Below are 24,824 nucleotides of genomic sequence, written 5' to 3'. Positions count from 1 at the left end.
CCAAAGACCCTTACATACGGCTGTACTACCTAGGCTGGCTAAGCTGTCGTTGATGGTGACCTTGTCGTTGAGACACAGCTGGGTGTCCTCCAGGGAGAAGTTGTGGAAGTGCAGGTGGACCAGTTTACCGTCGGGCACCTTGATGTGCCACTGGCAGTGGGCACCGTTACTGTAGCTGCCCGGGTGCCCCATGCTGGACAACACGCCGCTCTCGCCAGCCATGTCCTTTGGCCCGCCGCAGCCAGATGCTACAAAGAGAGGAGGAGAGGGGATGGGAAGTAAGTTGAAGGGAGGACAGGAAGGGACAAAGAGAGAAAGAGGGGAGTCGGAAAGAGAGAGAGGGAAAGAGAGAGAAAGAGGGGAGTCGGAGAGAGAGAGAGAGAAAGAGCGAGAGAAGAGCAGGAAAAAAAAGATGTCACGCCACTCCAAATCAACCAAAAAGCTTGATATTAGAAACCGATTTAGACCGGTTGGAACCAGTTCTCGAGTGGCAGTGCAGTCGCAGGCACTGCATCTCAGTGCTAGAGGTGTCACTACAGAGCCTGGTTTGATTCCAGGCTGTATCACAACTGGCCGTGATTGGGAGTCCCATTGGGCGGCGCACAATTGGCCAATCGTCGTCCAGGTTAGGGTTTGGCTGGGGTAGGATGTCATTGTGAATAAGAATCTGTTCCTAACTGACTTGCCTAGTTAAATAAAGGTTAAATAAATAACCTACTGTGCTGTTTGTACATGTCCCTGCGGATGACATTCTCCATCCAGGGGATGTAGGCCGAGGCACGGGTGAACACAGAGGGTTTCTTGTCCATGATGCAGCCATTGGGACCAAAGCTGGTGATGCCGTGCACCTCCCAGGGAGCGTTGGCAGAGTCCTGGCACACCAGGGGACCGCCCGAATCCCCCTGTGTCACATGGCGATGGTCAACAGCACTTCATATTGATGACATCATCAACACAACCATGACAAAATTAATCAAATAGTTTTTTTGTATCATGTAATCACTGCATAAGTCAATGGATATTTTTTTGCATTATACAGTATAATACTATGTGGGTATATATCCCACTTGAGTACCTGACAGACAGACTTGAGCTCGTCAGGCAAGGTGTAGCCCATGCAGATCATGGAGGTCTTGACCTGGAACCACCAGTAGTCCAGCTTCTTACAGGTGTTGAAGGGCACCACTGGCAGGGCCACCTGGTTCAGGGTCTCAGCCACTTTGGCATTCATGGAATCACCTGATTAAAAAAGATAGAACCGGTTAATTTATTGTTTGGTCCTCAGCTACTTTGTCATTCATGGAATCACCTGATTAAAAAAGATAGAACTGGTTAATTTATTGTTTGGTCCTCAGCTACTTTGGCATTCATGGAATCACCTGATTAAAAAAGATAGAACTGGTTAATTTATTGTTTGGTCCTCAGCTACTTTGGCATTCATGGAATCACCTGATTAAAAAATATATAACTGGTTCATGTATTGTTTGGTCCTCAGCTACTTTGGTATTCAAGGAATCTCCTGATTAAAAATAAATGAGTTGCTCCACTTAATTTATTGTTATCAACTGATAGGGCTTGACATTTATTTTAGACTAATCCTTTTTAGATGCTTTTTCATAGAAAACAAAGGCTGTGTTTACACAGGCAGCCCAATTGCGATCTTTTTTTCACTAGTTGGTATCAGATCAGCTCTGAAAAAGAGCTGATTTGAAAAGATCTGATGTGATTGGTCAAAAGACCAATTAGTGAACCAAAAAAAGAACAGAATTGGGCTGCCTGTGTGAACGCAGCCAAAGATGCGTACAGCGAAATCAACGTTGAAATTCAGTGGATGTATTTTCAATTGTTAACCAACAGAGGGGGTGAAAGCACCGGAAGAACTGGAACCAGGATTGGCAGTATGGAAATAGGAAAACTGGTCAAGGAATGAATTATGGTGGTTGGATGGATTGTTGTATTTTGTTGTAACTTGTACGTGCTTGTATATATTTGTGGAAGGGAAGAGTCATATGTTTTTTTCTGCCAGCAAAATTAGGTCACAATCCTAATATCTTGCTCTGACTGTATCCCACTTATCTACACAATGCATATTGTAGCACCCTTAACCCAACCCCTAGCAACCTCGTCAAGAGATTTGGATCACATCATAAGGTGTTGGGTTGATAGGCGCTGGTCTGGGCTACTCCTCCAATATCATGGTGTCCTCCAATAGGAGTCACAATAAATGGCAGACATCACAAAACATCTCAAGCCCTCACCAGTCTTCATCTCCACAGCCGATGGCATTACATTGATTGTATGTTCACTACACAACGTCTGTGTCCCAAATGGCACCCTATTCCCTATGCAGTGTGCTACTTTTGAACAGGGCCCATAGGGCTCTACAGTATATAGGGAATAGGGTGGAATTTGGGACGCATCCAAATCCTCATATGAGACAAAAGAGGTCACAGCAAATCGTGGACGTCCCAAACCCCTCACCAGTCTCATCTCCCCAGCCGGTGGCGTAACACTTCTTGCCCCCCTCCAGGACCTCCTCCAGGGAGGGCAGGCAGGAGTAGGAGATCTGATCGCTGGGGGTCACTTCCCCACCCAGCCTGACGAGGGCGATGTCGAACTCCACCGTGGGCAACGTGGGGTACTTGAAGCCCTCGTGGCGGTAGATGCCCGTCACGCCGAAGCAGCGCTCCGTGTCTTCTGTGAACGTCAGGTTGTGTTTGCCCAGGCACATTTTCCAGCGCTGGAGCTCGTCAGCGTACCTGGAGAGAGTGAGAGTCACATAGATCCTAATGTTTAGTGCACTCATTGTATAAACACACACACTGATGCAGACATCCTCCTTAACATAACCACCCATAACTACATCATAGAAATTGAATGATTTGACTTGGGAATATACACTTTAAAGGATCTATTTCTATGTACAAAACCAACCACCAACCGACAGAAAAACCTACAGTGTACAGAGTTCGCTGGCAGTAGCAGCATACCATCAATTCCTATCTATCAGCATGGTTCTCTGTGACAGGGCAGAATTAACTCTGTGGGTCATTATACACAGTTGGAGACATTCATTGGACTAACAAGACCCAGCACCAGCCCTGTAACAAGTCTTAGATAAGGACCTTGGTAATGGTTGTGACAGACAGAGGCATAGGCGTCCCAAAGAACTGCCTGTCTGCATTACGATAATAGGCTCCAGACACAGGGAGGGACATTTTCTCAACTTTCATGGTCTAAAAATACTTTTCTGTTTTGTTTACTTCACACGACACAGAACAATATTATGTAATGTCAGCTCAGTGGTGTAAAGTACTTAAGTAAAAATACTTTCAAGTCCCAAGTACTACTTAAGTCGTTTTTTGGGGTAGCTGTACCTTTAGTATAGATTTTTTTGACAACTTTTAGTTTTACTCCACTACATTCCTAAAGAAAATAATGTACTTTTGAATCCATACATTTTCCTTGACACCCAAAAGTACTTGTTACATTCCGAATGCTTAGCAGCAGGGTAGGAACATTTTCCAATTCAAGAACATCAAGAAAACATCCCTGGTCATCACTACTGCCTCTTATCTGGCAGACTCACTAAACACAAATGCTCCATTTGTAAATTAGGTCTGAGTTTTGTAGTGTGCCCTGGCACTCTACAATAAGAAAATCGTGCTGTCTGGTTTGCTTAATATTAGGAATGTAAAATTATTTAATATTTTTACTTTTTCTTTTGATACTTAAATATATTTTAGCAATTACATTTACTTTTGATACTTAAGTACATTTAAAACCAAATACTTTTAGACTTTTACTCAAGTAATATTTTACTGGGTGACTTTCACTTTTACTTGAGTAATTTTCTATTAAGTTATCTTTACATTTACTTAAGTATGACCATTGGGTACATTTCACACCACTGTGTCAGCTCAATCAAATGTAAAAGGTACATTTTAAAATCTCAAAAGGTAAAAATGTATGCCAAAATCGTCTTGTTTTGTGCACACCATAGAGACATGCTGGCCTACATGTACGGTGATATGTACCTGTGACACAGTTGAGGGGAGTGCACATGTATTGGAATAGAATTACCGCCCAACACGGAATGGACCATTGACTTGAATGAGAATGTCTGTTCTAGTAATTCTGCCACTGTGTCTACGTCCCAAATGGCACCCTTTTCCCTATATATTTCACTACTTTTGACCAGGGCCTATGCGTCTCAAATGGCACCCTATTCCCTATAGGTCCTGGTCAAAAGTAGTGCCCTAAATAGGGTGCCATTTTGGACTCAACCTGTAGTTCATTCACCGTATGAAGCAATGGGCAGCTGTCATAACCCAGTTCTTATGGATGAGAGTTCCTCCGCAGGTGTGGAAGAACTTGGGCGTCTCCTGACTGCTAGGCCAAACCTGGGTAAAATAAAACATCAGCTTTTAAAGTGATAGATCACCCAAATTATTCAATGACACGTTGGTTTCCTTAGCCTGTAAGCAGTCTACGGACAAGGTACGATAGCAATCCATGCTATGGGCCATGTCCCTAGACTGCTCACAGGGCAAGGAAACCAATATGTAATTTGTTTGAACAATTCCATCAATAGTGAGCCAGTTGTGCCTATTTGTCTTCTAAAGGCCAAATCTGTGGGCAAACACACAACCACCCACACGCACAAACAAGCATAGTGTACGACGATGCCTCTGATATAATCAAAGTTGTTTTAAATAATGATGGGGTTGAGTTGAAGGGACCCTTCGCATTAAGTTTTATTAGCAGTGTGTGTGTGTGTGTGTGTGTGTGTGTGTGTGTGTGTGTGTGTGTGTGTGTGTGTGTGTGTGTGTGTGTGTGTCTGTGTGTGTGCAGTTTCAGGGTGTGTGTGTAATCCGACCCATGTAATGATGATGTCAATTAACAAACATGTCCCATCTGAAAGAAGTCTTGTCCCTGTGACTAGTGTAGCTGCATCATGATAACAGAGAATCTCATTCAAAACCTATTGGTGATATTGCCCTTGAGAGATGAGATGTTGAGTAAATTAATTCACTTGTTGTTGTAAAAAAGTTGACACATTTGTGATGTTCCCTGATGCATAATCACGTGACTTGGTTCTGGGTATATGCCTAAGACATGTTAGCAACCAGGCAGCCATTTTGGATTTGATTCTAGAATAACAGTGTTTGATGGATCTAAATGACCCTAAATAGAGTTTAGACAGACAGTGTCTCACCTGCATGGACACCTGCCAGGGCCAGGAGTGGGGGTTGGCTGGCTCTCCATTGACTATGCGGGTGTGGATGGTGGGGGGAATGGCGGGTTTGCCACATGTGGTTGGCCATTCTAGAGTAAAGGACAGAACAGTTGTTATCTTATCTGACATCAGCGATAAGACTAAAGGGTTATTGTTTTGATAGAAGTAAGAATTTTTCCCATAGTCATCTCCTCCCCTCTCCTCTCCTATTCCTTTCCTCTCCTCTCAGCTGTGCCCGAGAAGAACCCCCCCACCCCCCGAGGCAGCACGATGCACAGTCCATCTGTAAAACTCGATTTCAGCAATTGGCTTGGCAGGGGCCCGGCCACCTGGGGCCCATCAAAGGGTAAAGAATGGGGCAAAGGGTAAGAGACAACCAGAGGGCAACTGCTGCACTAAGGGCACTTCATACTACACTGTCTGCATCCTAAAATGGCACCCTATTCCCTATACAGATAATAGTATACTAATTTTGACTGGAACCCTACTGGGCTCTGGTCAAAATCAATGCACTATAGAGAATAGGGTGCCATTTTGGAACGTACCACAGTGTTTACAGCTCCAACAAATAATCTAGTTTTACTACACATCTGGGCAAATAAACCCAGGATTCTACTGTACTCTACAGACTGGCCACCTGAAGGGCTTTTGGGGGGCGTTACATGGTCTTAGGGTCGTTGTCCTGTTGGAGGGTGAACGTTCACCCCAGTCTGAGGTCCTGAGCGCTCTCGCGCAGGTTTTCATCAAGGATCTCTCTGTAATTTGATCCATTCATCTTTCCCTAAATCCTGACTAGTCTCCCAGTCCCTGCCTGTCACCACCGTAAGGATGGTGCCAGATTTCAATCTTGGTTTCATCAGACCAGAGAATCTTGTTTCTCATGGTCTGAGAGTCTTTAGGTCACTTTTGGCAAACTCCAAGCGGGCTGTCATGTGCCTTTTACTGAGGAGTGGCTTCCGTCTGGCCACTCCACCATGAAAGCCTGATTGGCGGAGTGCTGCAGAGATTGTTGCCCTTCTGGAAGTTTCTCTCATCTCCACAGAGGAACTCTGTAGCTCAGTCAGAATGATAGTCGGCTTCTCGGTCACCTCCCTGACCAAGGCCCTTCTCCCCCGATTGCTCAGTTTGGCCGGGCGGCCAGTTCTAGGAAGAGTCTTCCTAGAGGACAAAAATCAGTTAACCACCTAACTGAGGAACTCAACTTAACCTTGCGCAATACCCTAGATGCAGTTGCACCCCTAAAAACTAAAAACATTTCTTATAAGAAACTAGCTCCCTGGTATACAGAAAATACCCGAGCTCTGAAGCAAGCTTCCAGAAAATTTGAACGGAAATGGCGCCACACCAAACTGGAAGTCTTCCGTCTAGCTTGGAAAGACAGTACCGTGCAACATTGAAGATCCCTTACTGCTGCTCGATCATCCTATTTTTCCAACTTAATTGAGGAAAATAAGAATAATCCAAAATGTATTTTTGATACTGTCGCAAAGCTAACTAAAAAGCACTATTCCCGAAGTGAGGATGGCTTTCACTTCAGCAGTAATAAATTCATGAACTTCTTTGAGGAAAATAATATGATTATTAGAAAGCAAATTAAGGACTGCTCTTTAAATCTGCGTATTCCTTCAAAGCTCAGTTGTCCTGGGTCTGCACAACTCTGCCAGGACCTAGGATCAAGAAAGACACTCAAGTGTTTTAGTACTTTTAATGGCATCAGACTGAGGCTCTGCATCTGTCCTCGAGCTCCTAGACCTTAGTGCTGCTTTTGATACCATTGATCACCACATTCTTTTGGAGAGATTGGAAACCCAAATTGGTCTACACAGACAAGTTCTGGCCTGGTTTAGATCTTATCTGTCGGAAAGATATCAGTTTGTCTCTGTGAATGGTTTGTCCTCTGACAAATCAACTGTACATTTTGGTGTTCCTCAAGGTTCCATTTTTGGACCACTATTGTTTTCACTATATATTTTACCTCTTAGGTATGTCATTCGAAAACATAATGTTAACTTTCACTGCTATGCGGATGACACACAGCTGTACATTTCAATGAAACATGGTGAAGCCCCAAAATTGCCCTCGCTCGAAACCTGTGTTTCAGACATAAGGAAGTGGATGGCTACAAACGTTCTACTCTTAAACTCGGACAAAACAGAGATGCTTGTTCTAGGTCCCAAGAAACAAAGAGATCTTCTGTTGAATCTGACAATTAATCTTAATGGTTGTACAGTCGTCTCAAATAAAACTGTGAAGGACCTCGGCGTTACTCTGGACCCTGATCTCTCTTTTGCCGAACATATCAAGACTGTTTCAAGGACAGCTTTTTTCCATCTACGTAACATTGCAAAAATCAGAAACTTTCTGTCCAAAAATGATGCAGAAAAATGTATCCATGCTTTTGTTACTTCTAGGTTAGACTACTGCAATGCTCTACTTTCCAGCTACCCAGATAAAGCACTAAATTAACTTCAGTTAGTGCTAAATACGGCTGCTAGAATCCTGACTAGAACCAAAACATATGATCATATTACTCCAGTGCTAGCCTCCCTACGCTGGCTTCATGTCAAGGCAAGGGCTGATTTCAAGGTTTTACTGCTAACCTACAAAGCATTACATGGGCTTGCTCCTACCTATCTCTCTGATTTGGTCCTGCCGTACATACCTACACGTACGCTACGGTCACAAGACGCAGGCCTCCTAATTGTCCCTAGAATTTCTAAGCAAACAGCTGGAGGCAGAGCTTTCTCCTATAGAGCTCCATTTTTATGGAATGGTCTGCCTACCCATGTGAGAGACGCAGACTTGGTCTCAACCTTTAAGTCTTTACTGAAGACTCATCTCTTCAGTGGGTCATATGATTGAGTGTAGTCTGGCCCAGGAGTGTGAAGGTGAACGGAAAGGCTCTGGAGCAACGAACCGCCCTTGCTGACTGGGATTCTCTGCCTCTAACCCTATTACAGGGGCTGAGTCACTGGCTTACTGGTGCTCTTTCATCCCGTCCCTAGGAGGGGTGCGTCACTTGAGTGGGTTGAGTCACTGATGTGATCTTCCTGTCTGGGTTGGTGCCCCTCCTTGGGTTGTGCCGTGGCGGAGATCTTTGTGGGCTATACTCGGCCTTGTCTCAGGATGGTAAGTTGGTGATTGAAGATATCCCTCTAGTGGTGTGGGGGCTGTGCTTCGACAAAGTGGGTGGGGTTACAGGGCCTCCCGGGTGGCGCAGTGGTTAAGGGCGCTATACTGCAGCGCCAGCTGTGCCACCAGAGACTCTGGGTTCGCGCTCAGGCTCTGTCGTAACCGGCCGCGACCGGGAGGTCCGTGGGGTTAGCCGGTAGGGATATCCTTGTCTCATCGCGCACCAGCGACTCCTGTGGTGGGCCGGGCGCAGTGCGCGCTAACCAAGGTTTCCAGGTGCACGGTGTTTCCTCCGACACATTGGTGCGGCTGGCTTCCGGGTTGGATGGCGCTGTGTTAAGAAGCAGGCTTGGTTGGGTTGTGTATCGGAGGACGCATGACTTTCAACCTTCGTCTCTCCCAAGCCCGTACGGAAGTGGGTGGGGTTATATCCTTCCTGTTTGGCCCTGTCCGGGGGTATCATCGGATGGGGCCACAGTGTCTCCTGACCCCTCCTGTCTCAGCCTCCAGTATTTATGCTGCAGTAGTTTATGTGTCGTGGGGCTAGGGGGGGTTGTTATATCTGGAGTACTTCTCCTGTCTTATCCGGTGTCCTGTGTGAATTTAAGTATGCTCTCTCTAATTCTCTTTTTCTCTCTTTCTTTCTCTCTCTCTGAGGACAAGAGCCCTAGGACCATGCCTCAGGACTACCTGGCATGATGACTCCTTGCTGTCCCCAGTCCACCTGGCCATGCTGCTGCTCCAGTTTCAACTGTTCTGCCTGCGGCTATGGAATCCTGACCTGTTCACCGGACGTGCACCTGTCCCAGACCTATTATTTGACCATGCTGGTCATTTATGAACATTTGAACATCTTGGCCATGTTCTGTTATAATCTCCACCCGGCACAGCCACCCCTCATAGCCTGGTTCCTCTCTAGGTTTCTTCCTAGGTTTTGGCCTTTCTAGGGAGTTTTTTCTAGCCAACGTGCTTCAACATCTGCATTGCTTGCTGTTTGGGGTTTTAGGCTGGGTTTCTGTACAGCACTTTGAGATATCAGCTGATGTGCGAAGGGCTATATAAATACATTTGATTTGATTTGGTTCCAAACTTCATCCATTTAAGAATGATGAGGCCACTGTGTTCTTAGGCAACTTCAAAGCTGCAGAAATGTTTTAGTACCCTTCCCCAGAGCTGAGCCTCGACACAAACCTGTATCGGCGCTCTACGGACAATTCCTTTGACCTCATGGCTTAGTTTTTGCTCTGACATGCACTGTCAACTGTGGGATCTTATATAGACAGGTGTGTGCCTTTCCAAATCATATCCAATCAATTGATTTTACCACAGGTGAACTCCAAATCAAGTTGTAGAAACATCTCAAGGATGATCATTGGAAACATGATGCACCTGAGCTCAATTTCTTGTCTCATAGCAAAGGGTTTATTTCTATATTATATACATTTGCAAAAATTCTCAAAACCTGTTTTCACTTTGTTATTATGTGGTATTGTGTATAGATTGCTGAGGATTTTTTTTAAATACATTTAATCAATCAATTTTAGAATAGGGCTGTAAACGTAGCAACATGCTGAAAACGTAAAGGGATCTGAATACTTTCTGAAGGCACTGTACATACTTACAGTGATGTTGTCCCAGGGGTTGGGCTGTATAGGGGCCTCAGTGGGAACAGGCTGGGTAAGGGTTAGGTACCTACTTACAGTGATGTTGTACCAGGGGTTGGGCTGTATAGGGGCCTCAGTGGGAACAGGCTGGGTAAGGGTTAGGTACCTACCTACAGTGATGTTGTCCTAAGGTTTGGGATGTATAGGGGCCTCAGTGGGAACAGGCTGGGTAAGGGTTAGGTACCTACAGTGATGTTGTCCTAAGGTTTGGGCTGTATAGGGGCCTCAGTGGGAACAGGCTGGGTAAGGGTTAGGTACCTACAGTGATGTTGTCCTAAGGTTTGGGCTGTATAGGGGCCTCAGTGGGAACAGGCTGGGTAAGGGTTAGGTACCTACAGTGATGTTGTCCTAAGGTTTGGGCTGTATAGGGGCCTCAGTGGGAACAGGCTGGGTAAGAGTTAGGTACCTACCTACAGTGATGTTGTCCCAGGGGTTATGCTGTATAGGGGCCTCAGTGGGAAAAGGCTGGGTAAGGGTTAGGTACCTACCTACAGTGATGTTGTCCCAGGGGTGGTGCTGTATAGGGTGCTCTGTGGGAACAGGCTGGGTAAGGGTTAGGTACCTACAGTGATGTTGTACCAGGGGTTGGGCTGTATAGGGGCCTCAGTGGGAACAGGCTGGGTAAGGGTTAGGTACCTACCTACAGTGATGTTGTCCCAGGGGTGGTGCTGTATAGGGGGCTCTGTGGGAACAGGCTGTGTAAGGGTTAGGTACCTACAGTGATGTTGTCCCAGGGGTTGGGCTGTATAGGGGGCTCAGTGGGAACAGGCTGGGTAAGGGTTAGGTACCTACCTACAGTGATGTTGTCCCAGGGGTTAGGCTGTATAGGGGGCTCAGTGGGAACAGGCTGGGTAAGGGTTAGGTACCTACCTATAATGATGTTGTCCCAGGGGTTAGGCTGTATAGGGGGTTCAGTGGGAACAGGCTGGGTGGTGTCTGTAGTCCAGTAGGCTCTGAAACCTTTAGCCTCCACGAAGAAGTCAGTATGGAAACGCATCACCAACTTGTTGCCCTTAGTTGTGATGGTGGCTGGAAGTTGGTCACCACACCATGGACCTGGTAAGTAAAAACAACAACATCAGATGCTTCTACTACTACTGCTACTTCTACTACTACTACTACTACTACTACTAATAGTACTACTACTACTGCTACTTCTACTACTACTACTACTACTACTAATAGTACTACTACTACTGCTACTTCTACTACTGCTACAACTACTACTACTACTGCTACTACTAATGCTGCTGCTACTACTGCTACTTCTACTTCAACTACTACTAATAGTACTACTACTACTGCTACTTCTACTACTGCTACTACTACTACTACTACAGCTACTACTACTACTACTAATGCTGCTGCTACTGCTATTACTACTGCTGCTACTACTGCTACTACTACTAATGTTGCTACCACTACTACTACTGCTACTACTACTGCTGCTACTAGTGCTGCTACTAGTGCTGCTACTACTACTACTACTGCTATTACTACTATTACTACTACTGCTACTACTACTGCAACTACTACTGCTGCTACTACTGCTATTACTACTATTACTACTACTGCTACTACTACTGCAACTACTACTGCAACTACTACTGCTGCTACTAGTGCTGTTACTAGTGCTACTACTAGTGCTACTAGTGCTGCTGCTGCTAGTGCTACTAGTGCTGCTACTACTATTACTGCTACTACTACTACTACTGCTGCTACTAGTGCTACTAGTAGACTGGAAGTCTTCCGACTAGCTTGGAAAGACAGTACTGTGCAGTACCGAAGAGCCCTTACTGCTGCTCGATCATCCTATTTTTCTAACTTAATTGAGGAAAATAAGAACAATCCGAAATTCCTTTTTGATACTGTCGCAAAGCTAACTAAAAAGCAGCATTCCCCAAGAGAGGATGACTTTCACTTTAGCAGTGATAAATTCATGAACTTCTTTGAGGAAAAGATTTTGATTATTAGAAAGCAAATTACGGACTCCTTAAATCTGTGTATTCCTTCAAAGCTCAGTTGTCCTGAGTCTGCACAACTCTGCCAGGACCTAGGATCAAGAGAGACGCTCAAGTGTTTTAGTACTATATCTCTTGACACAATGATGAAAATAATCATGGCCTCTAAACCTTCAAGCTGCATACTGGACCCTATTCCAACTAAACTACTGAAAGAGCTGCTTCCTGTGCTTGGCCCTCCTATGTTGAACATAATAAACGGCTCTCTATCCACCGGATGTGTACCAAACTCACTAAAAGTGGCAGTAATAAAGCCTCTCTTGAAAAAGCCAAACCTTGACCCAGAAAATATAAAAAACTATCGGCCTATATCGAATCTTCCATTCCTCTCAAAAATTTTAGAAAAGGCTGTTGCGCAACAACTCACTGCCTTCCTGAAGACAAACAATGTATACGAAATGCTTCAGTCTGGTTTTAGACCCCATCATAGCACTGAGACGGCACTTGTGAAGGTGGTAAATGACATTTTAATGGCATTGGACCGAGGCTCTGCATCTGTCCTCGTGCTCCTAGACCTTAGTGCTGCTTTTGATACCATCGATCACCACATTCTTTTGGAGAGATTGGAAACCCAAATTGGTCTACACGGACAAGTTCTGGCCTGGTTTAGATCTTATCTGTCGGAAAGATATCAATTTGTCTCTGTGAATGGTTTGTCCTCTGACAAATCAACTGTAAATTTCGGTGTTCCTCAAGGTTCCGTTTTAGGACCACTATTGTTTTCACTATATATTTTACCTCTTGGGGATGTCATTCGAAAACATAATGTTAACTTTCACTGCTATGCGGATGACACACAGCTGTACATTTCAATTAAACATGGTGAAGCCCCAAAATTGCCCTTGCTAGAAGAATGTGTTTCAGACATAAGGAAGTGGATGGCTGCAAACTTTCTACTTTTAAACTCGGACAAAACAGAGATGCTTGTTCTAGGTCCCAAGAAACAAAGAGATCTTCTGTTGAATCTGACAATTAATCTTAATGGTTGTACAGTCGTCTCAAATAAAACTGTGAAGGACCTCGGCGTTACTCTGGACCCTGATCTCTCTTTTGAAGAACATATCAAGACCATTTCAAGGACAGCTTTTTTCCATCTACGTAACATTGCAAAAATCAGAAACTTTCTGTCCAAAAATGATGCAGAAAAATTAATCCATGCTTTTGTCACTTCCAGGTTAGACTACTGCAATGCTCTACTTTCCGGCTACCCGGATAAAGCACTAAATAAACTTCAGTTAGTGCTAAATACGGCTGCTAGAATCCTGACTAGAACCAAAAAATTTGATCATATTACTCCAGTGCTAGCCTCTCTACACTGGCTTCCTGTCAAAGCAAGGGCTGATTTCAAGGTTTTACTGCTAACCTACAAAGCATTACATGGGCTTGCTCCTACCTATCTCTCTGATTTGGTCCTGCCGTACATACCTACACGTACGCTACGGTCACAAGACGCAGGCCTCCTAATTGTCCCTAGAATTTTTAAGCAAACAGCTGGAGGCAGGGCTTTCTCCTATAGAGCTCCATTTTTATGGAACGGTCTGCCTACCCATGTCAGAGACGCAAACTCGGTCTCAACCTTTAAGTCTCTACTGAAGACTCATCTCTTCAGTGGGTCATATGATTGAGTGTAGTCTGGCCCAGGAGTGGGAGGGTGAACGGAAAGGCTCTGGAGCAACGAACCGCCCTTGCTGTCTCTGCCTGGCCGGTTCCCCTCTTTCCACTGGGATTCTCTGCCTCTAACCCTATTACAGGGGCTGAGTCACTGGCTTTACTGGGGCTCTCTCATGCCGTCCCTGGAGGGGGTGCGTCACCTGAGTGGGTTGAGTCACTGATGTGGTCATCCTGTCTGGGTTGGCGCCCCCCCCCCTTGGGTTGTGCCGTGGCGGAGGTCTTTGTGGGCTATACTCAGCCTTGTCTCAGGATGGTAAGTTGGTGGTTGAAGATATCCCTCTAGTGTTGTGGGGGCTGTGCTTTGGCAAAGTGGGTGGGGTTATATCCTTCCTGTTTGGCCCTGTCCGGGGGTGTCCTCGGATGGGGCCACAGTGTCTCCTGACCCCTCCTGTCTCAGCCTCCAGTATTTATGCTGCAGTAGTTTATGTGTCGGGGGGCTAGGGTCAGTTTGTTATATCTGGAGTACTTCTCCTGTCCTATTCGGTGTCCTGTGTGAATCTAAGTGTGCGTTCTCTAATTCTCTCCTTCTCTCTTTCTCTCTCTCGGAGGACCTGAGCCCTAGGACCATGCCCCAGGACTACCTGACATGATGACTCCTTGCTGTCCCCAGTCCACCTGGCTGTGCTGCTGCTCCAGTTTCAACTGACCTGAGCCATAGGACCATGCCCCAGGAATACCTGACATGATGACTCCTTGCTGTCCCCAGTCCACCTGACTGTGCTGCTGCTCCAGTTTCAACTATTCTGCCTTATTATAATTCGACCATGCTGGTCATTTATGAACATTTGAACATCTTGACCATGTTTTGTTATAATCTCCACCCGGCACAGCCAGAAGAGGACTGGCCACCCCACATAGCCTGGTTCCTCTCTAGGTTTCTTCCTAGGTTTTGGCCTTTCTAGGGAGTTTTTCCTAGCCACCGTGCTTCTACACCTGCATTGCTTGCTGTTTGGGGTTTTAGGCTGGGTTTCTGTACAGCACTTTGAGATATCAGCTGATGTACGAAGGGCTATATAAATAAATTTGATTTGATTTGATTTGATTTTTGATTTGATTTGATTTACTACTAGTGCTGCTACTAGTGCTACTAGTGCTGCTACTAGTGCTACTACTAGTGCTACTACTAGTGCTGCTACTAGTGCTGCTACTAGTGCTGCTACTAGTGCTACTACTAGTGCTACTAGTGCTGCTACTAGTGACTTCATTTTCATAACAATCTGGCTCAAATTAAGATTCTACATCTGTACTACTACTACTACTGCTTCTACTACTACTGCTACTAGTGCTGCTACTACTACTACTACCACTACTACTAGTGCTACTAGTGCTACTACTACTACTACTGCTTCTACTACTACTGCTACTAGTGCTGGTACTAGTGCTACTACTAGTGCTGCTACTAGTGCTACTACTAGTGCTACTAGTGCTGCTACTACTAGTGCTGCTACTAGTGCTACTACTAGTGCTACTAGTGCTGCTACTAGTGACTTCATTTTCATAACAATCTGGCTCAAATTAAGATTCTACATCTGTACTACTACTACTACTGCTTCTACTACTACTGCTACTAGTGCTGCTACTACTACTACTACCACTACTACTAGTGCTACTAGTGCTGCTACTACTACTACTACCACTACTACTAGTGCTACTAGTGCTACTACTACTACTACTGCTTCTACTACTACTGCTACTAGTGCTGCTACTACTACTACCACCACTACTACTACTACTAGTGCTACTACTACTACTACTCTGTAACTTATCATTTTATTTATAAATAACCTTTCATAAAATTGGGTAACAATGTGCTGATGGTACACAAGCTGCAGCACTATTCAATCAAATGTTTAAAATCACCATATTTGTACTCACTGTGTTTTGTACTCTCAGCTCCGTCATTATAGATGTCATACGCCACCACGTTATCCAAGCATTTGGAAGTGAAAATGTCCTTGGCTTCCACGTCGAAGTGGGTGAACGTCAGAGTTATGGTCTTCCCTTTGGGCACCTCCACACTCCACATGCACTCACTGGCCGCCTTGTAATTCATAGGCCAGTTCTGAGACTTAATAACCCCTTTTAACTCATGGGAGGCCCCTCCGCATCCCTGGATCGCTGTGGAATGAAGGTGGGGGTTAGTGTGTGTACATACTGTATGCATGTGTGTGTGTGTGCGTGTGTGTGTGTGTGTGTGTGTGTGTGTGTGTGTGTGTGTGTGTGTGTGTGTGTGTGTGTGCGTGTGCGTGTGCGTGTGCGTTTGCCCATTCATGGGTCAGTGCGTGTGTGTGTAAGTGCATGCATGCGTCCTTGTGTGGGTGTGTGTGAATGATGATAGTGGGCAGACGGGATATAAACAGATTAGAGTAGATGAGCTGCAGCCTCCTCAACATTAGCCAGAGAGCAGAGTAGAATTTACTCAGCAGTAAGCACAGTGTGTCACAGTGATAAACAGCCAGTGCAAGCCTATGCAATACACCCTAATGTAGCTGGTCGATCAGCCCTGGTATCTGGCTCTCCCTGTTTATTTAAAGATGGAGTGTATGTGTGTTTACTCAGATGGAGCGGGTCCGCTGAGTTTGTAACAGAAATAAACGTTTAATGCATCCACTTTACATACATATTGATATCTCTTTAAATGTGGGTGTTGACATCCAAAACCTTGGGTGTCGACATCCATAAACTGAAATGTCTGAACTACTCAAAAAAAACTGTAGTATAACGCCAGAAAACGCCAAGGTAAAACAGCAGTTGAAAACATTAAAGCTACCACATCAGAATGAATGACTTAACAAAAAACAACTCCTCCTTCAGACCTCCTCACCCCTTTCCCAACTGAAATGTCAAGCCCTCTGATAGATCAATTATAATCATGATCAAAGCATTTTCCCTCGTTTGACCAGTGTACCCTGACCTGTGCTTTCTCAGTACTTACCACTCATACTTCTCGTTCTATGACGTTGCTCCTGTCATAAATGCGCCCTGGGAATCTAAAGTTCACTTTATGGCCGGTCATTATTAGTAGTGGAGCTGCCTCAGCGATATAAGGTGCCCCAGGTGTGTGTGTGTGTGTTTGTGTGTGTGCGTACAGATTCACGTGTGCACGTTTGCATGTGCATGCGCATGTGTGTGCACGTTCGTGTGCATGCGTTTGTGTGAATGTGTGTGTGTGTGTGTGTGTAAGCGGAGAAAGCTGGGATTATTACCGGCAATGTCCTCAGGATACACGGCCTCCCACTTGGCGGAGAAGCCTCGGTCAGAGAGACGTGAGTCGGACAGGAAGCTCAGGGACATCTTGTTATTGGCACTGACCACCACAGGGGGAAGGACGTAGCCACAGTGTGTGCCTGGGATGGAGAAGGAACGGAAATTAGGAGTATTGGATCGGGGGAGAGGGAGAGGGAGAGGGAGAGGGAGAGGGAGAGGGACCTATTACTAATATAGAAACATAAGAGTAGTAACCAGAATTTCAAATACACAAATGTTAATTTCCATGCATACCAATGTTGGTCTAGCAAAGATATGGAATAATTAAACATTCAATAGACATTACAGAGAACAGACAGATTTCTGATGAGGCAAGGTCTTCTCATCGATAAAGAACATGTTAGTCATAATGTAAATATAACCTTGAAAAATAAGACACATCAATCAAATGGTTTCACGTCACCTAAAGGTCTAAGGGTACAACATCTCAGAAAACATACTCCTCCGCTTTCAACATTTACTACTCCCTACGCTACCTCAGTAACTATAGATTTTTTAAATGAAGGAGATCAGAGTTCTGAAATGACACAGCACCAACTGAAGCACGTACAATGGCAGCCTGGTGTTTTGCTCCTGTACTTGTTAGGTTTAATGTGTGCAGTCAGGGGCCAACCATGCCCTCCTGCTGAGCCCTGCTCCCCCTGGCAGGGGGTCGCGCCTGTTCTGACAGTTAGAGCTCCGACAGAGACCTCTGGTGAGGAAGGAACTGACCGTTGCTCACACACACACACACACACCCCCCCCCCCCCCCCCCCCCCCCCCCACACACACACACACACACGCACACACACGCACACGCACGTGCGCATAAACACACACACACACACACACGGAAGGAGAGCGAAATATCTGTCATCCTAAATGTTTTGACATCAGCTTGAATACCACACTGAATAGGGTGTAGGGAGAAGTTGCACCTAGATGTGAATCGTGGGTCAGTTAAAACATTTCCTCACTAATGCTTAAGGTTAGGATTGGGGGAGGTAAAGCTGATCCTAGATCTGTACCTCGGGGAAACTTCACCCCAGAGCACTAAATAGTGTTCTTTGGATGGTGTTAGGTTCTAAAATGCTGAGTTTACGACTTCAGCGTCTTCCAGGGGATATGTCTTCTTTAACGCAGAAACAAAGCTGTTTCCTTTCTTTCTGCCCCCCATTTTCTCTCAACACACACACACACACACACACACACACACACACACCACAGGTGTAATTGTCTCCACTCTACCTCTGCTACAGAGTGTTGTGCCAGAGATAAAACTATCAGACTCCAGCTTTCTGATGTGAATAACAAGGAGGTCACATTTACAGTTCCCTAGCCTCGCTCCTTCTCTGGGGAGAGATCCTAATCAACAGCTTTACTGCCCTGAGGACAGGAGACAGGCACTGGCACACTCAGCATACTAGCCTAGCTTGGTGCTTGGCGCTCTGTCCAGGAGTCAAAGTCCCCCCCCCCCCCATTTAATTTCAAGCAACGGGGCACATTCTGCTCAGCATATGCTTATCTGCTGTCTCTTGCTACTTGATTTGTTTGTTGTGTGTATGTGTGTGTGTGTGTGTGTGTGTCTCTCAGTTGACAAACAGCTTGTTTGGGAAATACGAGGGGGAGTGGGTCCATAGGTTATCGTCTGGCCCCCACTGCCGCCATTTGGGGGTTTGGCATAGTTTGGATGGGCAGGCACATCTTACTAACAAGAAACTAGAGGCTGGTAGCCATTTTGGCGTTTGGCTACATATACTGTAGGTGGGTATTGTGGGTGGCTTGTCTTATCAATGGACTAATGGCTGTCAGAGAATACACTGGGTGCCATTTTGGGGCTTTCATAGAGACCGACGAGCAATTTGGACGGTCCATCTGAGTTTACCAAACAACAACAACAAACAACTAAAAGTGTCTGTCCTCTATGACACCATTTGGAGCCATTTTGGATCTCCATAATAATACATTAACAGGGGATCCAGGTTGGGTGGACAGGCTGTAACTTACCAAGCGCCTGGAGGCTGTCAGAAACTACAAGCTTGTCTTCGCCACACTGGCCCGCCTCTCCCGTGACGGACATGTCTGTGACGTGCAGTTTGACCAGGAAGCCTTCCGGAGCTGTGATGTTCCAGGAGCAGTGAAGATTCCCGGGATACGCATCTGGGAATCCCATAGAATGGATCTCCCCTTTACGGCCAAACAGCGTTCCGACACCACCGCAGCCTGAGTCTGTAGCAGAGAACATGAAGCTTGGGTTAGTGATGAATGAACAAAGCTTAGGGCTATGGGAGACTCCCTCGAGCACGCACACACACAAAAACGACACACCCACCCTATTGTTTTGGCTGCATTCATTCTTATTTAAAGGACAACTCCACCCAAAAATATGTTTTGGGTATTTGTTTAATTAGTCTATTGTTGACATAGTCCCAAAATGTTTTGCTTGTCATCAATCAAGTTTTCAAGATATGTAACTTTCAAAATACAGAAATCATCCCCGTATGATGCATTTTGCATCATATGATGCTGCGTTTTGCTTCATATGATGGGATGGTTTCTGTACTTTGAAAGTTACATATCTTGAAAACTTGATAGCTGACAAGCAAAACGTTTTGGCACTATGTCAACAATAGACTAATGAAACAATCACCAAAAGATAGTTTGGGGGTGGAATTGTCCTTTAAGCTGCCTGTCAGCCTTTTATCATTGTGTCTATGTTAGGAGAAAGGCAGCGATAACCATTATGCCAGCATATCACACTGGTGATAATTTACCAACAAACACTGCTCATCAATCAGCTGGTTTATACTGATCTTCACAACATAGCCAACAATTTACATCTGTTCAACTGCGTCCCAAATGGCACCCTATTCACTATATACAGTAGTGCACTACTTTTGATAGGGCTCTGGTCAAAAGTGGTGCACTATATAGGGAATAGGTTGTCATTTGGGATGCACAGTTGGAGTATGGAAGTTGCTAGAGGCAAAGTTATGCCTGCTATGTATGCCTGCTGTGTGTAATGTGGACATAGTTTAGCAATTTATCTCGCTGAGGAAATCAATCCTTCTATATCATTTAAATGAATGAAAAACTAGAAAAAGAGGCGAGTTTTGACAAAAATGTTCTGGTGAGGAAGGTTTAACAACATCGATAGTGTTGCTGCTGCAAGCCACTGAATTCCAATCAATTATACCACGGAGAGAGCTCACATATTTCAACTGGAGTCAAGAGGAGGAGGAAGGAGGGCTACCTGCAGAAAGTCAATACGGCTGTAACTGTGGCATACCAAGTACTCGGTCTATATGAAAATCACAATTAGAAATACAGGCTAATTCCTAGAAGGGGCATATAACCTCTGAACGCGGCAATCTGACTGGTCCACTCATAGATATAGAACTGATATATTGTCTATGGGTACACTCATAGATATAGAACTGATATATTATCTATGGGTACACTCAGAGATATAGAACTGATATATTATCTATGGGTACACTCATAGATATAGAACTGATATATTATCTATGGGTACACTAATAGATATAGAACTGATATATTATCTAGATATATTGTCTATGGGTACACTCATAGATATAGAACTGATATATTATCTAGATATATTGTCTATGGGTACACTCATAGATATAGCACTGATATATTATCTATGGGTACACTCAGAGATATATAACTGATATATTATCTGTGGGTACACTCATAGATATAGAACTGATATATTGTATATGGGTACACTCATAGATATAGAACTGATATATTATCTATGGGTACACTCATAGATATAGAACTGATATATTGTCTATGGGTACACTCATAGATATAGAACTGATATATTATCTATGGGTACACTCATAGATATAGAACTGATATATTGTCTATGGGTACACTCATAGATATAACACTAATATATTATCTATGGGTACACTCAGAGATATAGAACTGATATATTGTCTATGGGTACACTCATAGATATAGAACTGATATATTATCTATGGGTACACTCAGAGATATAGAACTGATATATTATCTATGGGTACACTCATAGATATAGAACTGATATATTGTCAATGGGTACACTCATAGATATAGAACTGATATATTGTCTATGGGTACACTCATAGATATAGAACTGATATATTATCTATGGGTACACTCAGAGATATAGAACTGATATATTATCTATGGGTACACTCATAGATATAGAACTGATATATTATCTATGGGTACACTCATAGATATAGAACTGATATATTATCTAGATATATTGTCTATGGGTACACTCATAGATATAGAACTGATACATTATCTAGATATATTGTCTATGGGTACACTCATAGATATAGCACTGATATATTATCTATGGGTACACTCAGAGATATAGAACTGATATATTGTCTATGGGTACACTCATAGATATATAACTGATATATTATCTGTGGGTACACTCATAGATATAGAACTGATATATTGTATATGGGTACACTCATAGATATAGAACTGATATATTATCTATGGGTACACTCAGAGATATAGAACTGATATATTGTCTATGGGTACACTCATAGATATAGAACTGATATATTATCTATGGGTACACTCATAGATATAGAACTGATATATTGTCTATGGGTACACTCATAGATATAGCACTAATATATTATCTATGGGTACACTCAGAGATATAGAACTGATATATTGTCTATGGGTACACTCATAGATATAGAACTGATATATTATCTATGGGTACACTCATAGATATAGAACTGATATATTATCTATGGGTACACTCATAGATATAGAACTGATATATTATCTATGGGTACACTCATAGATATAGAACTGATATATTAATAATGGGTACACTCATAGATATAGAACTGATATATTGTCTATGGGTGCACTCATAGATATAGATCTGATATATTGTCTATGGGTACACTCTTAGATATATAACTGATATATTGTCTATGGGTACACTCATAGATATAGAACTGATATATTGTCTATGGGTACACTCATAGATATAGAACTGATATATTGTCTATGGGTACACTCATAGATATAGAATTCTATGTTATTCTATGGTTTTCCCCGTAGTGTACTCACCGGTTATAGCTAGTGTTGTGGGCATCATGGTGGTAGGTTTGACCGTGGTCGGGATGAGGCCGGTCTTGGTGAATGTGGCACTGAAACCCTTGGAGGTGAGAGTGGCATCGGTTTTGAAACGAACCACCATCGTGTTGCCACTGGAATCCAGGCGGCCTGGATTCTTACTACCACAGAATCGACCTGTGAGAAAACAACATTTCACTGTTCAGAAACCCCTGAAGAGTTCGATTAGGCCACTAATCAAACTACACAGTTAGTTATAATAACCCAAACTCCAATTTGTGGTACACTGATGTAAAACCTGGGCAGGCCTTATGCACCACTTGAATTGACCAAACAGTGACACCAATTATTATTTGATTAATTCACACAAGTATTATACAGGTCTCCGCATACATAGTAAGCTCAATAATAACTATAAATACAGCTATTTTGCATCATTTCTGTTTGTAGAGATTACATTTACATGCCAGTCTAATTTGGGAACCTCTCTCTATTTTTCCATCTTCCTACCCAAAACCTTTAATGGACATCATATCTTATTCATGCAGCCTGAAGTGAATTTGAGTGTTGCCGTGTGCATAGTTGATTTCACTCCCCACAGCCTGTTTCAACTGCCAAGTGCTCCTGTTGCATGTCGATTAAGATACAATACCTCCTAAAACTAGTTCATTAGTAAAGTTGCTCAAATTGTGAGACTTAAGAATATATTGATTGTGGGTTTGGAGGATTGAAGAGGTTGCACTCGTTGTCACAGCCTCTCTGTTCTCATCATTGAAAATCCATGAACAAAAGTAGCCTATTTTAGAAAATGAATATTTGAGTGTACCCATATTATGAGGGTAGGGTATAATTAGGGTATTTTGACATATTATGAGACTAGTGAATAAGTACATTTTGAGTGTTGGCCTACACATATTGTGCAACAGGTGTGTAGGCCTAAGTATGTCTGTACTATAAGTATCTATACTAGTCCAACTGCTGTATACCAGAGTTAGCATAACACAGAGTGATGTCTTACCCAACATGGCGGAGCCGGTTTTGTGGCCATCGTAGACATCTACGTAATCTCTACAGGCCTCAGGGACCAGGTCGAAGGAGGAGAACGTCAGTCTGATCTTCTCTCCCTCTGGTACAGTGATCCTCCACTGTGGACCACATGCACATACTATTTTATTTCACCACACATTTCATACACAAACATATCCATTTAGTTTTTACCACAAACATCCATTTTAAACACGAACAAATTCATTTAGTTTGACCACAAACATCCCTTTTATACACAAAGATATGCATTTTGTTTGACCACGAGCATTCATTTCATACACAAACACATCCCTTTAATTTGAACACAAACATCCATTATATTTCCATTACTTCATCAAGCATTCAATCAATTACAAAGATTAAATCAATGATCAAAGATCAACGATTCAATCAATGTCAAGATAAATCCATTATATAACCACATGCACCAACATGAGTCTGATATTCCTCCTAGTAGATTCTGGTGGGGGCGGGGTTTTTGGCACACAATTGAACGTATTCATATTCCAAGGCAGGGGCTTTCTAAGTAAGGCACAACCTTAAGAAAAACATTACGGATAGAAGTGACATCTCTAGAATAGACTCAGTCACTCGTCAGCAGGAAACGGGCAAGGGTGTCCTTTCTCTACATTTCATTTCTATCTACATTGCTTTATGCATAATTTCTACTCAATGTTCCCATCCATCTCTTTCTCTCTCCTTCTGCCTGGAGGGTGCCCAGGTTGCAGACGGCTGCATGCGCTGCATATTGACACGAGTCATGAATAAAAATCATCCAATATCTCCTGGGCTGTGACGGTTTGGACAGGAGCCCATCCGCCTCAACATCCAAGCCAAGGAGGAGACAGAAAGCAACATGAGCAAGCCAGATAATACACAGCCAAACAACAGGACAAAGCATGAGTCCCAATTGGCAACCTTTCCCCTACATAGTGCACTACTTTTAACCAGAGCCCTATGGGACCTGTAGTGCACTATAAAGGGCTATAGGGTGCCATTTGTGACGCAGCCCAATGATCTAATGATCCAAACCAAGCAAAAGCTGACGTCAAAGCGCTCAGCCGTGCTCCGAGCCAAACACGACGCGAGTTGCTCCCCAATCTCGATCCACTATCCAGAACATCAAGCATGGTCAACAGCCCCCTGTGTTCAGATGGTGCCTAGTGACCATGGATTTACTAAAGGGGCACCTCATTTGTAAACACCCCAAAATATAGGAGTCCGTTTCCCCACTGATTGTTATTGATGTAGCTAAGCTCCATACAGCACACGACATGACGGACCATGTTATTATTATTCACTTCCTCAGACAGAGAGAAAGGCGCTATTGATTGTAAAGTACCTCACAGAAAGACTGGGGCCATATAAACAACGTGTTGTGGATAATACACCACTTGGTAGAAAGATGCTGCCATGTGTATGGCAGATTGTGTGTGGTACCATGGATGGCATGTCCTTGTGGAAGCCGCTAGTAGTGTGAGAGAGTGTGTGTGTGTGTGTGTGTGTGTGTGTGTGTGTGTGTGTACCTGGTAGAGAGCCCCGTTCTCATAGTTCTGTGCTGGGAACCCAGGGGTCAGTAGATCACCGCGGTCACCTTGGAGAGCGCCACCAGCCCCGGCTATTTCTGGAAGCAGGGAGTGTGGAGATGGAGAGGACTTCAGCTGAACAGACACC

General features: G+C 44.0%; 1 protein-coding gene across 1 annotated transcript in view; it reads right to left on the bottom strand.

Annotated features, from left to right (window-relative positions):
* Positions 1-24,824, bottom strand: part of LOC139419316 (cubilin-like) — a 57,045-nt gene that overhangs the window by 20,541 nt on the left and 11,680 nt on the right. The window contains 8 exon segments of the mRNA XM_071169260.1: positions 5,219-5,328; positions 10,906-11,091; positions 15,588-15,845; positions 16,934-17,074; positions 18,981-19,202; positions 22,098-22,280; positions 23,122-23,248; positions 24,677-24,774. Coding sequence (XP_071025361.1) covers positions 5,219-5,328; positions 10,906-11,091; positions 15,588-15,845; positions 16,934-17,074; positions 18,981-19,202; positions 22,098-22,280; positions 23,122-23,248; positions 24,677-24,774 — 1,325 coding nt within the window.

The sequence above is a fragment of the Oncorhynchus clarkii genome, chromosome 10 (assembly GCF_045791955.1).
Source record: "Oncorhynchus clarkii lewisi isolate Uvic-CL-2024 chromosome 10, UVic_Ocla_1.0, whole genome shotgun sequence".
In the NCBI taxonomy this organism is placed as follows: domain Eukaryota; kingdom Metazoa; phylum Chordata; class Actinopteri; order Salmoniformes; family Salmonidae; genus Oncorhynchus; species Oncorhynchus clarkii.
Note: the sequence above shows the minus strand (reverse complement) of the source record. Positions and strands in the feature narration are given on the sequence as shown.